The sequence below is a fragment of the Pocillopora verrucosa genome, chromosome 6, assembly GCF_036669915.1.
Source record: "Pocillopora verrucosa isolate sample1 chromosome 6, ASM3666991v2, whole genome shotgun sequence".
Lineage (NCBI taxonomy): Eukaryota > Metazoa > Cnidaria > Anthozoa > Scleractinia > Pocilloporidae > Pocillopora > Pocillopora verrucosa.
In genome coordinates this window covers 23,085,851-23,101,659 of record NC_089317.1, presented here as the reverse complement: position 1 = coordinate 23,101,659, position 15,809 = coordinate 23,085,851, and the positions used below count along the sequence as shown (strand labels likewise).

Genomic DNA, 15,809 nt, shown 5'->3' with positions numbered 1-15,809 from the left:
AAGCTTGTCGCATGCGACAAAGTCGTACCGTGTAAATAGGCCCTAAGATACATACCCTAATGCAGCGATCTGATTGATGCGAGCAACATACCACTCTATACGCTGACATATAGTAATTTTTTCCCAAAAAAAGTCTTACTTTAAGATAGGCACTCCAGGGGCCCAAGGGCCTATTACTCTTCTTGCTGCCTTTTTTCCTCGCAGGCGCTCTTTTTGACGGCGCAGACTTCCCGCCAAAGGGTAAAATCAGCGGAAATTAAGAAGCGCATGCGTTAGAGGACGAGAATTCCAAGATGGCGCATATGAGTCTTGAAAAGTATTTAGATCAGGTCAGGAAGCGATTTCGTTGATAGTTTTGTATTAAAAGAAAAAAAAAGAAGAAGGAAAACAACCGAGAGCTGCACTTACTTTCATGCTTGAACTTTCCCAATAGGTGAAAAAAGGACTTGTTTCCAAAAGTGGCGACATTTTAGCGGTAAGATTCAAATTGTCCTAAGATCGCACGAAAGCGAATTTTCCTATCTTCAAATACACAGAATGTTTGCACACTATCGTAAGATTAATGGAAGGTTTTTCCAATTTAAAATTAAAATTTTCGCAGACCGGGATACAGTTGCGCAGTTGTTGCCTGTGTGTCGAGTACAACAGCATGTTTTTACCATATGATTGTTTAAGGGAAAGTCTAAATATATAAAGAAGTGCTTAATTAAAGTATGGTCCCGAGGGAAACAAGTTAGTTTTGTTTTCCCTCGAGTCCTGATGTTTCCCTCGACTTCATCTTGAGAAACATTAAGACTCTCGGGAAAACAAGACCAACTGTTTCCCTCTGAACCATGCATTAAGTGTATATTGTTGCCATTGTTGTAAAGTTGTATCAATTCACAGGTGCCAGTTTATAAATGAAAATTTGATTTATTTAAAGCAAATAAAAATTCAGCATAAGATATCAAAGGAATAGGAAGCAACTTTTCCTTTTTACTGACTCTTGCAATTAATTGTACTAGTGAATATTTCACCTATGCTTGTTATGATGTGTAATGATATTTAAACATTTTCAAATATTTATGTACTTGTAGGAATTATTTTCCTTTCGTCATCCACACATAGCAAGTCCAAGACTGCAGGTAAAACCATTACAGATTACTTACTTTGGGGATAATTTGTATAAGTATACAATAGAATAATGGATAGTTATGAGGGCATGCTATGATTGGTGCTCAAACTCCAAATATCCTTTGCCTTTCACCTTCAATCAATGCATGTAGGAATGAAGTTGAAATTTTTGTATTTGCTGCAGGAATGAATGAGTGAAAATGATCTTTTTGTGCTATATTATCTCAATGTTTTAGTGTATACTAAAATAATTCCTCACTTCAGTATTGGTGGCTTGGGTAAGATATTTCCCTTGCACCTTCTTGGCTGGGTAAATATCCACCTTTAGCCACCTCCGCTATGGTCAACACTTTTTAATTATCACATTATGCAGACAGCCCTGAGTGCACTTTTATTGAAAAACGTTATGAAAAAATCCCTGTGTGAGGGCTTCGAGTAATGGGGTTAATAGGGCTGGAACAAGGTTTGTGCAAGATAAACAGAATGGAAAAAAGCAGGAAGATAGGAAGAAAGAGAGAGAAGGACAGACACATGATAAAATGCCTACTGACTGAGATATGGGTTGTCAGGTGGGATAGGAAGATATTTTGCCCTCTGTCATGATGTGTAAACTGAGCACAATAAGGTGCATATGTCATGTCTTTAAGTGAAATATTTCCAATCAGGCCTTCCAAATTAGTGTATGCCTTACTCATGAAGAGAGATGAAATTCCTTGCTCGTGCTGGTGCTTTTGAGATTGCATCAGTGTTTAGTTGTTTTATTGTAAATTATAAAAGGAACTAGTTTTTGAGGGACATAAAATCAAAAAAATATAAATATACCGGTATATACATTTTTTTAACCCTTTCACTCCCACAAGTGACCAAGACAGAATTTCTCCTTACAATATCAATACAATATCACACAGGCAGGTGATGAGAATAGAGAAGAATATCAATCATGGGATTATTAGTTGATCCAATACCAAATTCTCTGAACTAACATCATAAGAATTGTATGGCAGATAGTAAGGAGAATTATTAATCAGATCTTGGGAGTGAAAGGGTTAAACAACTTACCATTTCATTATGTCAGGTTTAGTTGGTTTGTATTTTTGTCAGTTACCAGATGCACAGCTGCAATGTGAAAGATGGTTTGAACCACCATATGATGAAATGGTAGCATATCATCTCAGGTAAACTATGCCTTTCAAATTCATCTCAATAAATCGGAGTTATGGGCTTGTGGTTTTATGAGGGAGGAAACTAAACAAGATACTCTTCTATTTAAATTGTTTTTTTTGCAGAGCTATTTGGGCTGTGGCCAATGGTGATTATGTTGAAGCACGATCTTCTCAAGCAGTTGTTGTCCAATATCTTTTTTGAAAACCTATAATATGAAAAATTCTTGTTAGATGGTTTTGCAAGTTTTGGAGGGAACAGCTCTTAATATGCTGTGACACACAATCTTTTTTCCCTCACAATTTTTCAAATTGCAGTAGTCCAAAAATAATTTGTTTTAATAATAGGCAGGTAATTATTTCTTCTCCCTGTATGTTCTTATTGTCCGTTTACACTTTCAAAAATTTTTTACACTTCTTACATGCTTGTATATATTTATTGTAACATTCTTGCCACTCACTTGAAAATGACCAAAGTTTAGTCAAAATGTTGTATTTTACTATTAATTTTTACCATCAAAATTTTTACCAAATTGTTATTGATAGGAATGTTAATGTTTTAATTTTCTAAGTATTCGTTTTTTTATGTGCAAGTTTGTATTATTTTTTAATGACTTAATGATTTATGCAAAACTGGCCTAGTGTTAGTTTATGATAACCCTTTAATCAGCAGTTGGGTTACTGATTCCTTAGCATTGGTACTATTAAAATCAATCAAACAAACATATTGTGTTGTTGACCCAGTACAAGAAAAGTATTGTGGAAAGAACCTTAAGTCATAGCAACACCCAAAATGTTTTTGGTGGAAAAATCTCAGTGTATGTCTGTTGTAACTTTTGTTTTGTACTTGCTGACTTTTTGCATATTATCCAATCTATCTTTTACCTTAACAAATAGTAAGTCTTTCACCCGTGCTTTTCAGAGTCAAAAAGATGAGAACTGGTATGTTTATTAACAAGTAATCCTACAAATTAATTTACTATTAGAAATGATTTAGATCAGATTTAATGCCTAACCAGCCACAGGATAGAAATCCTGAACATCCTTGTTATTAATTGAGAGTGGAAATGTGACACAGCTAAGTATTTTTCCATGTAAGAACATGTTCTACACACTGTAATGACATCAGATGATTATGAAGCAGTGTATTAGAAAGGAAAAGCAGCAGTCATCTTAAAGTTTTTTGCTAGTTTGATCTTTTAGAGTTGAATACAGGAGATAACTCTTGTGTGCTTAAAGACTCTGTCACTGTTTATTTTATCCTGGTTATGAAAGGTGACTGAGACAGAATTTCTCCTTACTATATCAATACAATATCAAGCAGACAAGTGATGAGAATAAAGAAATTGTCAATTACAGGATTATTTTTTGATCCAATATCAAATTCTCTAAACCAACATCATAAGAATTGTATGGCAGACAGTAAGGAGAATTACCAATGAGATCTTGGAGGTGAATGGGTAAAGCCTTGAGGATTTCATCAAGTTCCCCTAATCTGTCTGCTTGCTGGTATCCAGGTATACTTCAGAGCAGAGAAATGCCTGAATAATTATGGATGCTATGTTTTGCTTTTACCAATGTCACCTCATTTGACAAGGGCATGTAATCTTTATTCTGTCTCTGGAAATATTAACCTTGGTGATATTAACCTTTTTTTATTCATCAGGGCATTGCCATTAATGAATGTTGTCACATTAGATCTGAGACTTTTTGCCATGCAGGTACTACTGTTTAAAATATGTTGTGCTTACTAAGAATAATAATTATTTTCACTTCAATTCTTAATTACATATTTAGTTCCAAAGAATATGTCACTTTATCCAAAAAGAATTCTGTGATGTCAGAATTTGATTGTATTTAAAATTTTATCAGTAATAAAGTAATTTAACCCTAAAATCAAAACCTGAAACAACTTTTTCAGAACTGTTTCATTGTCAGTGATGTTAATTAGCCATATACCACTTTAAACAATAACTAGGCCCATGTTTTCAGCTTGCATAAAGTAATAAATGAGTAAAGTAATTTTATGGGGCTTGGTGGCATAAGTGATGCCAGAACATGCCTTTCAAGAGTTATCATGTTTTGTCATTTTAAAATTAATTAATAATATTGGAATTATAATTGGTGATTTTGACAGGCAGACAAGCAGCAAGTAAGAAAGGGACTGGGCAAACCTGGAGAAATGTTGGAGAAGGCAGCAGAAGTAATGATGGGGTGTTTCAGGGTCTGTGCAAGTGATAGGTCAGTTCATTGAGCTTGCCAGCTCTCACAGTTGTTTTGTTCAGGGAACTATATGGCTTATCTGCAATATTGCCATACTGTTAGTCATTTATTATTCAACTGCACAAAGTAAAGTACAAATAACACACAAATAGAGTACTGATATCCTGCAATATTGTATGGTTATAGGCAGTTATTTTTTATTGTCAAAAAATCTGTTTAACTAATTGGCTGCGTGCACTATGCTTCTCTATCTGCTTTGCTTTTCCCATCTTACAAGAAATGAACAGAAAGATTCAGTTGAAAAAAAAGGAATTGGATAATAAATAACTTATTAGACCTTTCGGTATGTAGTATTACTGGGTATTTTTACTTGTTGTTTGTATTTTGACTCACCCTACAGGCTGGTAAAAATACAGCACAACTCCTAAAAATATTCAGTGATACTATACACCAAAACGTTTAATAAGATATATGTATTTACCTCATTGTTGCCTGCCAACCATTTGATGGGACATGTAAGAGCAATATTATTTTCATTTGAGTGTAGTCTTGGTGGTTTTGCTTCATAATACTCTCTGAATAGTCGAGAAAGTTGCACCAATCTCAACATAAATAAAAAACTCTGATGCATTTGAATGGCTCTATGCTTTTTTGTTTGTCATACTTAAATGAGTGGATATTTATCATTTTACTCTGTAGTCGTTCATCACTCGAGGTATCCAAGAAGTGGGGCATGCTTGCACTTGTAAATCATTTATTCAAAATCTATTTCAAGGTACTACTTCAATGAGTTTATTTGATATTTCAGTTCTGTGATAATCTGTACAGCAGTTTTAAAATAATATACAGGAGAAATTTCTGCACTTCTGAGTGGCTGGATACAAGTGCATTTTTTATGTAACATGTCAAATGTGACAGTAGATGGTGGCACAAGTTTTGATCTCTCCTAGAAACAACTGAGATGTTTATAGCACATGCAAACTCAGTTTTCTCTTGACACACTTTGAATTTTAACTTGATTACACAGTGCAAGTTTATTTTCTCACTTATAGGAAGGGACAACTAAAAAAAAAAAAGGCTCACCAAGCATCCATATAAAAGGTTCTTTCTTCATTATGATGAAATAAAGAACAAACATTCTCTGTTTCCATTTGTTTTTACTTGCCCTCCAGATCAATAAACTTCACTTGTGCAAGCCTCTTATCAGAGCAATAGACAGTGCACCCATAAAAGACCAGTTTAAACTGGCTCATCTGGTTACATACAGGTATGGAGATGGTTATATGCATGTTGCATAGACAAAAGTACATCTACCAGCAGTGTTCTTGACTAATAAATCTCCCCCCCCCCTCTCTCTTAAAAGGAAACCCAGCTCCCTTTCCCTTCCAAAACAAAAACTCTGAAATTAGTAGAAGTGTTGTGTCTACATAGCTACTTCAAGTAAAGTAATCGTGCGTTTTTCTTCTCTTCTGATTTTCGTCAGATACTTTGTAGGAAGAAAAGCTATGTTTGACAGTGATTTTAAAGCTGGTAGGTATGCTATATTGAACAGCTTAACCCTTTAACTCCCAGATGTGATTAACATGAAACTTCTCCCTATAATATCCATACAAATTTAGCAAACAGGTAATGAGAATGTTCAAACTTATCAGGTAAAAGCTGCTATCTTGATCTGGCGCTAAGTTGTCATAACTAATTTACAAGGAAATGTGTAGCAGCTAGAGGGGAGAATTAACAATCAGATCTTGGGAGTTAAAGGGTTAACGACATTTGTGTCTTTTTATATTTATTTACTCTCAGCTGAAACCTTGGAATTTTTATTTCAAGAGGACTACACTACACAGTTTACTGTGACTGTGGACTGCGCCATGAACTTTTTTTCGCACAATGAGTACGCATTAGTAAAAGACTAATGATAAGAAATACGAAAACATTCGTGACGCAGAGCGAAATTAAAAGTTCATATGTTAACTATCAGGAATGTAAAATTGATCAGCAATTATGTTGAGTGTATTAATCAAAGCTGTTTTTTCTGTTCTTGATGTTTCAGCTGATGAATATCTATCATTTGCATTTGAACGCTGCTGTATATCCTCCAGTAAGAACAAAAGGTAATCTTCATCTGGTACTGATCTGCTGTGTAGGTATTTGGAACTTCAAGCAACAACATTCCAATAACATAAGTACATATTTTTGCAAACTTAAAAGAGAAAAATTTTATGATTTAATAAAAAAAGCACGAGTTTTAAAAATTATACCTTGTTACTAAAGGGAAGGTACGTCAATTAGCAAAGGCGGTAAGTTTCTAAAGAAACTGTGGTGCTGCGTCGATGGGAGAGTACAACATGGTAATCTAGTGTTATCAACTAAGTTGATAACGTAAATTGGCCACCATAAAGAGTTTAAAGGCTGACTTTTCGAGCGTTAGCCCTTCATCAGAGTGTCAATTAGTAACCTTCTATCTCTCAGAACTGATTCTCTTGTTCGTTTTCTGTAAGATGTCTGTAGATTATCGTATTTACTCAATTAAGTGCCGCCCTGAATAGGCCGCATTTGGGACAGAAAGTTGCAATGCGTCACCCCCGAATTAGCAGGTCTTTTGCGACATGGAAGTTGAGTGAAGGCACAGCTGGTAATGCAAGCGAAAAATCCAGAAGATACAGATGGTGACGATCAAAAGACGCCTCTGTTGTTGCTGTAAAATTTTCATACAGATTTTGAAATAGCTAGTATACCGTTGGATTCAGAGAGGACATTTCTTCATCGCATCCAATTTGTGCCGAATAAGCACGCCCTTGAATACGCGCCACATTTGACGCGTGAAAAGAATTAACCCTTTACCTCCCATGAGTGACCTAGAGAGAATTTCTCCTTACAGTATCAATACAATATCAAGCATACAAGTGATGAGATTAAAAAAAAAAAAATTGATTAGGCGATTATTAGTTTATATAAAAATAAACTCTCCAAATTGACATCATAATAATTGTAAGGCAGACAGTAAGGAGAATTTCTATTGAGATCTTGGGAGTTAAAGCGCCGCGACGCTTATTTGAGTAACTTCGGTATGCAGTAAAAAGTTGACGAGAATGAAAACACCTACCAGTGAGAGGGTGTCTATTTTGAAGGAACACCAAGTTCTCGTGACTAATTTAAAAGGGAACTGTATCTTACTTGGCTTCTAATCACACTTTTTGTAAAATTTGCAATATACTTCTCGCAGTGGTATTTGTTAAGATTGAAACACATTTCATGCATTATTCATGGTTGTTTTTTGTCACCTATCTAGGGCAATCCTAATTTATCTCATACCAGTGAAAATGCTTCTGGTGAGTTATACCTTGTGAACTGAATAAAATCTAGACACTAAGGTCTGATTATTTACACAAAGGTAGCCGTTGTTGAACAAAACCGCGTGTTACGATTCTCAATTAAGCTGAACCTTTATCTAAACATCTGTTCTTGTGAGTAGCGTTAAGAAGGCCAAAAGCTAACAGTGGAGGGACTTTTTTTTTTTTAATTATTCCGAACTTCGTATAGAGAAAGCCTGAGGCCCACTGATTGCATGAAATCGAGGTTTGGTTAGACTTCGTGTAAATAACTGGCCCTAAGTAACGAAATATCCTCACATTGAACATATGTTTCTTAACTGCTGTTTTTTTTTTGTTTTTTTTTTAACATTAGGGCTACATACCAAAAGAGGACTTGCTTTTTAAGTACAATCTAAACCAGTTTGTTGATGTGGTTAAATCTGTCAGGTATGGAGACACACTCAGCAGCTTATAAGACATAAGGCTTGCTAAAATTGATTTGATTTGTTTTTTTTGCATTCATTTAAACAAATTTATCTTGGAGTTGTTGTCATTTTCAGGATGGGAAATCTTGCACTTTTAAACGAGACTCTAGAGAGAGAACAGGTATTTTGCCTAATTCATATTGATAACTAACTTCTCCTTACAATAACCTTACGCTTTTAAACAGACACCTGACGAGAAAAAAGAAAACGATCGTATTCTGAAAGGTTCTGATCATTAGGAGCCAACTGTAATGTTTATAGAGTTGGCTGTAGCATGTACATGTATTCATTTTTCTACTTTCCTCATATTTTACTAAAAGTAAAGTCTGTACTCAACCTATTGGCCCACCCAGCTGTGGCTTATCCTGGTTTCCATGTAGCGAAGCGACAAGAAGTATTACCACTCCCCCCTGAATGCGATGATAGTCCATTGCAAGGTTATCCCCCAGCATTTCATCAGGTTTCCGTGACAATTCGCAGGTACCCATTTATACTCCTGAGTGAAGAGAAGCATTGGGGGGGGGTGGGGGGGGGTGGGGTGGGGTAAAGTGTTCAGCCTAAGAACACAACACATTGAGCCGGCACCGGTCTCGAACCTAGACCTCTCGACCCTGAGTCTAGTGCTCTGACCACTGGGCAGTGTGTTTTCCACTCCTCTCTTATTATATCAAATATAAATTGCCTTTTTTCAATTTTCAGGGATTTTTCATCCAGTGTGGTGTTTACCTTATTCTGGAGAAGCTAAAGATTATAACATATAGGAACTTATTCAAGAAAGTGTAAGTTTTAGAAGTCTTGAATAAATATTTTTATCTATCGAAGTGTCTTTTGCAGATACAAATTAAAGGAAACTGTCACACTCTTCTGTTTTTCTGACTGACTTTCAAGAAAATGTTGAGGTCTTAAAAACTTTCATCGAACTTTTGTGTCTTAATGGTTTCGTTTTGGAGTAAAATAGCACTCGAGATAAACTCGTCTTCAATCCTAGATTAGAGAAAGGTGTTTTTTCGTCTTGTCACAAGCGTGGGACAAAGAAAAAAAATTCTGAGTCCCTATGAGGAATCGAACCTGAGACCATCGGATTCCGCGCTCCGATGCTCTACCCACTGAGCCACAAAGACTCTACGGATGACCGAGGTCTACTACCAAGTTCATATGACACGTATCCTGCATACTGCTAAGACAAGCGAAAAAAACATCTCCCTCTATTTCTTTACCAAGCTCAAAACTTACCATCTTTCTTATTCTATTTACAAAACATGACATTAGCAACATTGCTGATCCTAGCAGTACTCAGCACATATACCATATTTGAACCTCATCATGGACCTTGTTCACCATAGAGTCTCTGTGGCTCAGTGGTAGAACATCAGAGTGCAGGATCTGATGGTCTGAGGTTCAATTCCTTATAGGGGCTCAGAATTGTATAATTGTATAAGATGAAAAAAACATCCTTCTCTGTTGCTTTACCAAGCTCAAAACATACCATCTCTCTTACTCTTTAATCCCGGATGACTTTCGACGCTCTGTTGGATATTACTTGGATATATAGGGTAACTTCTCTTTACAATTTAGATACGTTAGTACACAGCTGACTAGAATGAACAAACTTATTAACCCTTTGATCCGTTAGAGTAACTAGCATCTAATTTCTCCTTACAATAGCACTCTTGAATCACACATTAAAGTCATGAGAAAAACAGAAATGATCACCGACTAAACAAGCTCTTGTTTGTTAAACAAATTCCCCTTGTCTGCACCTTAGAAAATGTAGAGAACAGTGTGGAGAATATACATACTGATGTTGGGGTGTAAAGGGTTAACTGAGGGGTTTTACACGGACATGATAACACCAAATTCTCAGTAATCGTGTCAAGGAAATATATGGCTGCCAGAAGAGAGAATTTCGATATAGATCCTGTAAACCGACTGAGATGATTGTGTTTATATGTATTCTCAGGGCTCTTCTGCTGAAAACTCACCAGTTATCTTTGGATGCGTTTGTTGTGGCTCTCAGAGCTATGCAGGTAAGGAATAATTGGACTGAATAATATAATAAACATACCATTTTATGATTGTTTCGATTCAGACATCTTAAGGCCTTTTCTAAAATGTTGACGTTTTCCTTTGCTGGTTTGATGGAATATGTCTATCACTACTTCTATTTAGATATATATTTTATAAACAGAAATATGACCATGTTAGATATAAAAATAATGAAATAAAAAAGTGATTATTATCTCCGAATCCCTTGGACTGTGAAATGAAGTCGGGTTCGGTTGCGAACTCTTTGGTCTTAAAACTCTACTACTTTGTCTCCGGGTAAAATCTTTTTTCCATGAGATCGATAGCTTTGTCTCCTGTCGCATCAGAAAACTTGGCTTGTACCTCTCCCGGTGCGTACTGAGAATTTGTTTGGTATCGCAAATGAGGCGCTCTACTGAGTATCACGTTTTTGATAATGTCGGCCACTTCCTCGGCTGTCTGGCTGTGCTCAGTGACAGTACGGTACATTTCTTTTAAAGCCTCCTGTAACAAGGCCTGGGTCTTGTCGTCCGCTGTGGATGAGTCGATTCCCTCTCTCAGTGACTTGGCATTGTTGTTGAATGAGGTTGTCACTGGTCCAGGCTCAACCAGAGAACACCTAAAATGCGATTAAAATCACGATCATGGCCATGAAGAATTCTTGAACGTAATGGGTTGTGAAAGGGTAGTGGTGGAATGGTTGTCAGTATCCGAACAAATGAGCACCTACCCTCCCCTCCCTTTCCCTAACCCAACATTAACCTCAACTTGTTACCAGTCGACTGATGTGTTTACCTGATGTTGAATTTCCTCAGTGTTGGAGCAAGGCTCTCCGTCAGACCTTCCAAGGCGAATTTAGAAGCGCTGTATATTTCACTGAATGGGTGTCCGTTCACTCCGATGATACTGCTCACATTGATAATGCGACCCTTCTTTCTTGCTTTCATGCCCGGTAAAGCAGCTTTGAGAACTCGCATGACCCCAAAGAAGTTTGCATCGAACAGGTTTTGCGCTTTGTCAATTGGTATGCATTCAAATACACTCACCAGGCCTTGTCCTGCGTTGTTCACTAAGTGTGGTGGCCAAATTTCAAAACAGATTAGAAGATAAACATGAAAGCTTGATACGAGAAGACAGAGAAAACTTGTACTCTAATGCACGATCTTTCGTTCCTCCCTTCGGTGGGAGTGCTAGACTTGGCCGCACGAAAGTAAACGATTGTATTAGTCGGTTATTCGCGCTGTGTAACGTTATTGTTGAACTTTGTACCGGCTGCAATCAGTCGTTTGTCTACATAAGTGAAATTATTTGAGTTCAACGCAGAGCAGAGAAGTATTTATAGCCTCTTTTCTTGCAGATTTGATATGGAACAGTGTACAAACTTACTGTCCTTTTTTTTCGTTTGACTTTGTCGTTAACATAATGGTTGAATTCACCAAGCATTTAAGAGCCAGGCTCTAAAAATTTTAAGAGTTTAGTAACTGAAGAAGAGTAAATGAAGTCCATTTTGAGTAATGCCAAAACAAAGGTTCACTGACCTTGGTAATATTTACCCACTGTGTCTATGGTCTCTAACGAGTTATCGCCTATAGTAACTTATTTCATTTATGGCGCTGAAAGTTCTAAGCAGAACGAAGTTTAAACACAATATTTGATTGCAAATCTTTGAAAACTATGAAGTGCAGCGTCTGTTAGTCGCCAAAATGTTCCTGATAAACACAAATGCTCGTGATAAACACAAGCTCAATATCTGTGCAATATGCATTCCTCTGTCCCCAATCTAAACAAAGCAGCAAGAAGTTATGTAAACGTTTTTTTCAAGTTTTCTACTTTGCTTTATGAGGTAACTTTGTGTTGCGGCCTTTTTTTATTGCTCGTTTTAAAACCAGGGTGACTCATTTATCAAGTAAGCCGTCTTATATAGACTATATATAGAAAACGTTCATCGATCGAGAACGCAGCGTAACTAATTTGAAGGGGGCCCAACCTGCGATTATCAATATAAAGAAGTGTTAAGGATAAAAGAAGTGATTAATTTCATAAAAGATTCGACACTATCGAAGTAATTGTTTCTTTTTGGGTTTGGTAAAACGAACTACTTATTTTATTACGCACTCACCGAGCACATCGATTCTTCCCTCTTCACTCTCAATCTCTTTTACCAAACTGTTAACGGCTTCTTCACTGCATACGTCCAATTCTTTTATAAATAGTGATTCGCCGAGAGTTTTCCCAGCGGCTTCTTCCAAAGCTGCTTTCTTTCCGAGATTTCTCATTGTGGCATAAACCTTAAATCGCTTGTCTGCGTCGCTTGCAAGAACAACTGCTGTTGCCAGGCCGATGCCAGTTGAGCAACCAGTAATGAAGACAATTCGGGGGCTTCCGTCCTCATCTGGCTCTTCTACCTGCGGCTGTTGCTGCTCCTGGGCATCAGTTGCCGCCACAGTGGTACTGCGGCGTGATCCTGCCGAACCCATTGTTAAACACGGCTACTGTAAATGCACTCAGCTGCTATTGATCAGGCGATGTACGCACTCTGATTGCGTTACATCATGAATCCTGTCGCGGTCGAGTGAACATCTTTGGTGGCAGTGAGAATAGCGTGAATGTAGACAACATACGTGGAATGTGATGGGAATTCACTATCTGTTGCCGTTCCTTCGAAAGTTAGAAAGCGTTGACGGGCCAGCGCGACTCCTGTTATTCCACCGTGAAGAATTCGTTCTTAGGAGACAACTAACGAGATTCAGGAAAAACCGGAACTGCAGTCTCACTGATGGCAGCAGTTACACTCACATCCGTTGGCTTTGTCAATGACACAAAATTCCGAAATTACATTGCTAGACGTGAGTTTTTGAACAAGGAATCGACCCTTGATATGCAAGCGCATTAGAAAGAGACAGAAACCTTTTAATACACTAACCTTTTTTTCGTGTCATCCATCTGACCTGGCGTAAATTCAGGATTCGTGAAGGAGAAGCGCTTCCTCCAGAACGAATGTGTCACGCTCCATGTTTAAAAAAAGACGTGCAGAATTTCAAAATACTCTTAACGAATAGAGGATACCTAGATGATTGAAAAACGTATCTTTAAAGCTATTTTCTGCGGGAGAGAAAATGTACTTTTTAAGAAAGAAATAACACAGAAGAAAATATTGCCTTTAGTAAAAAAAAAAAAACGTCGTATAGGAAAGTAATTAAATAACAGCTTCGTAAGAGCTAAAATTTGAAGGCAAAAGATATAAAAGCGCTTGCGAATAGCAGTAGTGCCACTGGCCCTTCAACAGGCCTGGTTTTTTGTTTCCGGCTTAAACAGCGTGTCGCCTCGCGCATTAGAGAGTTATTCATAGGTCGAGTGACCCCTATCATTGCTCAACGCTAGCCTCAGTGCCTGTCCTGTCCTCATATGGCCTCCTTGTCTTTCTCCCTTTTCACTCGCTTCTAATTAAGTTACTTTTTTTTCTTTTTTCTGTATTAAGGTTGAAGACATAGACGTTACCGAGGTTGAATGCATCGTAGCAAACCTGATATACATGGTAAGTCAGTTGAATGAAGAAAAAACGATCTGCGCGCGTGAAATAAGACTTCTACACTGCTGATGTCTACTTTATTCGTCAGTAGCAGTACTTTGTCTCTCGCGCCATTTTCTTAATAGAAATTTAATAAATAAAGGCCCGCACACAATGCCAGTATTGTGTCTAAGGAAACTGCGATGGCCTGGTAGTCAGCGCGATGGTCTTGGGATCAAAGGATCTGGGTCGAACTTCAACCAGGGTCATTGTATGATGTTCTTTGGCGAAACACGGTGTTTCTCACCAAAGAGGCAAATTTTCTAGAAGACCTGACCAAATTTTTGGGTAGCGATACGATATACTTGTATTCCCAGTTACTTCATGCTACGGAGACAGAGATTAGAAACATAGAAACTGCCTTTCTCTTATGTAGATGTTACCTTTTACCTTCTATTAATGTCTGATATTGTTTTGCCGAGTAAGTAGAGGATTTTCGCTATATGTTTTTACGTATTACCACAGTCACCCTGCTTGTTGTGTGTTTTTGTCTACGCGATATCGATGGAACTTTATGACGAAGTAGATTGGGACAAGAATACGATACTACCTTCCCATTCAAACGTGTGCACTGCGTTTGTGCTCCCTTTACGCTCGAAAGACCGTTCGTAGCTACAGAAAAACAGATTTCAATAGTCCATTCCCAGTTTCTTATCCAGACCTCTCGCGGCCCGGCAGTTACATGGTAGGATCTAGGTACGATATTAGTCCATTCGCATCTGTTTACTCGTGTTCATGTGGTTTGTTCGCTCATTTGTTCTTCAGGGTTATATCAAAGGCTACATATCTCACCAACACCAGAAATTGGTGGTCAGCAAACAGAATCCATTCCCAGCCTTGACTAGCTTCCTGTAGTCAGTCAGAACGTGCGTTACACCAGCGTCAAGTAAACTTGATATTCATCGTGCATTCATTCACCTGGACGTTGCTTCATTGCTGACTCACTCGGCAAAGCAAGAGTTTGCTGGTACCTTTTTGTTGAAGTACAGCAAAGTGCGGAAAGTCTCGGTGTATTCCGACTGACTGTCATTCACTGAAACTTCAAGAACTAAAGATGAAGAAGATGTGCATGTTTTAGGGGCCATTACTGTTACCAGGGCCGCTTAAACAAATTTGACCAATCGCATTGCGGGAAGCGAGTAATGGTGGCAACTTCTGGACTGTTCTCATTGTGTACATATGTACTTTTAACCATTACCTTCGAAATTTTTCCTATGCCTACTAAATCTCGACGTTAGTAAATATATATTTGCAGCATACTTGTCTCATTTCATAATTAATTCTTGACTGTTGGACACGAGTTCTAATGTCACGACAAATTTGCTTCTTGGTAATGAAGCTTCGAGGGCTAAAATAAGCTCATAAAAAAAATATTTTTTAATTATTAGTTCCTTATAAGTGTTGGTGTCCTTCCTCTGAAGGAAGAACTTACGGCACTCGCTTAGGAAACTGCTAAAGGGAAATTCTACCCCAGAAAGTTTTCTTTGGTAGCGAGTTCCTTCTAATGAATACAGCGAACACTTTTTATTGAAATGGTGAAAACATATCCTCTGTTAATCACTCCAGTTTGCAGCTTTTGCAATTTCATATACAATCTAAACATTTTTCATTTTCTAACCAAACTTCGTGATTGCGATGAAATTTCGCTTAAGCCGCTTCTTCACTTTTTTGCGAGATGACACAGTTGTAGTTGGGCAGAAGCTATCCTCCTTTTACTCCTGCATGTCTGTTTAAAACAAAAACCATGGAGAAAAAATTACAGCGTACTTTCGGTCATCGAGAACGAGAGAAAAATCGAGCGAGCGAAAATTGGCGGGGGAATCTGGGGAGGAGGATGGGAGAGAGTCGGGCCTCTCCCTTGCTGCGTATTCTTGCTCGTTCGCCCCGCTTTTCCCCTCTTCGACCAATTGATTGCCTGGAGCAG

General features: G+C 37.7%; 2 protein-coding genes across 2 annotated transcripts in view; one reads left to right on the top strand and one right to left on the bottom strand.

Annotated features, from left to right (window-relative positions):
- The window catches only part of LOC131770116 (PCI domain-containing protein 2), an 18,580-nt gene extending 3,433 nt beyond the window's left edge, over positions 1-15,147 (top strand). The window contains exons 2-20 of the mRNA XM_066168245.1: positions 205-329; positions 434-475; positions 1,077-1,124; positions 2,215-2,288; positions 2,400-2,465; positions 3,174-3,215; positions 3,940-3,994; positions 4,411-4,514; positions 5,196-5,271; positions 5,669-5,763; positions 5,980-6,026; positions 6,547-6,607; positions 7,786-7,825; positions 8,181-8,254; positions 8,368-8,413; positions 8,992-9,071; positions 10,253-10,319; positions 13,796-13,852; positions 14,651-15,147. Coding sequence (XP_066024342.1) covers positions 294-329; positions 434-475; positions 1,077-1,124; positions 2,215-2,288; positions 2,400-2,465; positions 3,174-3,215; positions 3,940-3,994; positions 4,411-4,514; positions 5,196-5,271; positions 5,669-5,763; positions 5,980-6,026; positions 6,547-6,607; positions 7,786-7,825; positions 8,181-8,254; positions 8,368-8,413; positions 8,992-9,071; positions 10,253-10,319; positions 13,796-13,852; positions 14,651-14,740 — 1,200 coding nt within the window. The 5' untranslated portion in view covers positions 205-293 and the 3' untranslated portion in view covers positions 14,741-15,147. The remainder of the gene's footprint in view (positions 1-204; positions 330-433; positions 476-1,076; positions 1,125-2,214; positions 2,289-2,399; positions 2,466-3,173; positions 3,216-3,939; positions 3,995-4,410; positions 4,515-5,195; positions 5,272-5,668; positions 5,764-5,979; positions 6,027-6,546; positions 6,608-7,785; positions 7,826-8,180; positions 8,255-8,367; positions 8,414-8,991; positions 9,072-10,252; positions 10,320-13,795; positions 13,853-14,650) is intronic.
- LOC131770127 (retinol dehydrogenase 8) lies at positions 8,578-13,024 on the bottom strand. Its single transcript, XM_059085838.2, has 3 exons — positions 12,437-13,024; positions 11,113-11,386; positions 8,578-10,936 (listed from the first exon to the last, which is right to left on the bottom strand). Exons 1-3 carry the CDS (start codon positions 12,792-12,794, stop codon positions 10,600-10,602), a joined length of 969 nt encoding a protein of 322 aa, XP_058941821.1. The 5' UTR covers positions 12,795-13,024; the 3' UTR covers positions 8,578-10,599.
- Positions 15,148-15,809: the final 662 nt, after the last annotated feature.

Excerpts from the sequence above, each read along its gene's own strand:
- LOC131770127 (XM_059085838.2), bottom strand. The coding sequence starts at position 12,794 with ATGGGTTCGGCAGGATCACGCCGCAGTACCACTGTGGCGGCAACTGAT. Across the intron at positions 11,387-12,436 it reads GGGAAGAATCGATGTGCTCG|TGAACAACGCAGGACAAGGC; the intron begins GTGAGTGCGTAA and ends CACCACACTTAG. Across the intron at positions 10,937-11,112 it reads CTGAGGAAATTCAACATCAG|GTGTTCTCTGGTTGAGCCTG; the intron begins GTAAACACATCA and ends ATCGCATTTTAG.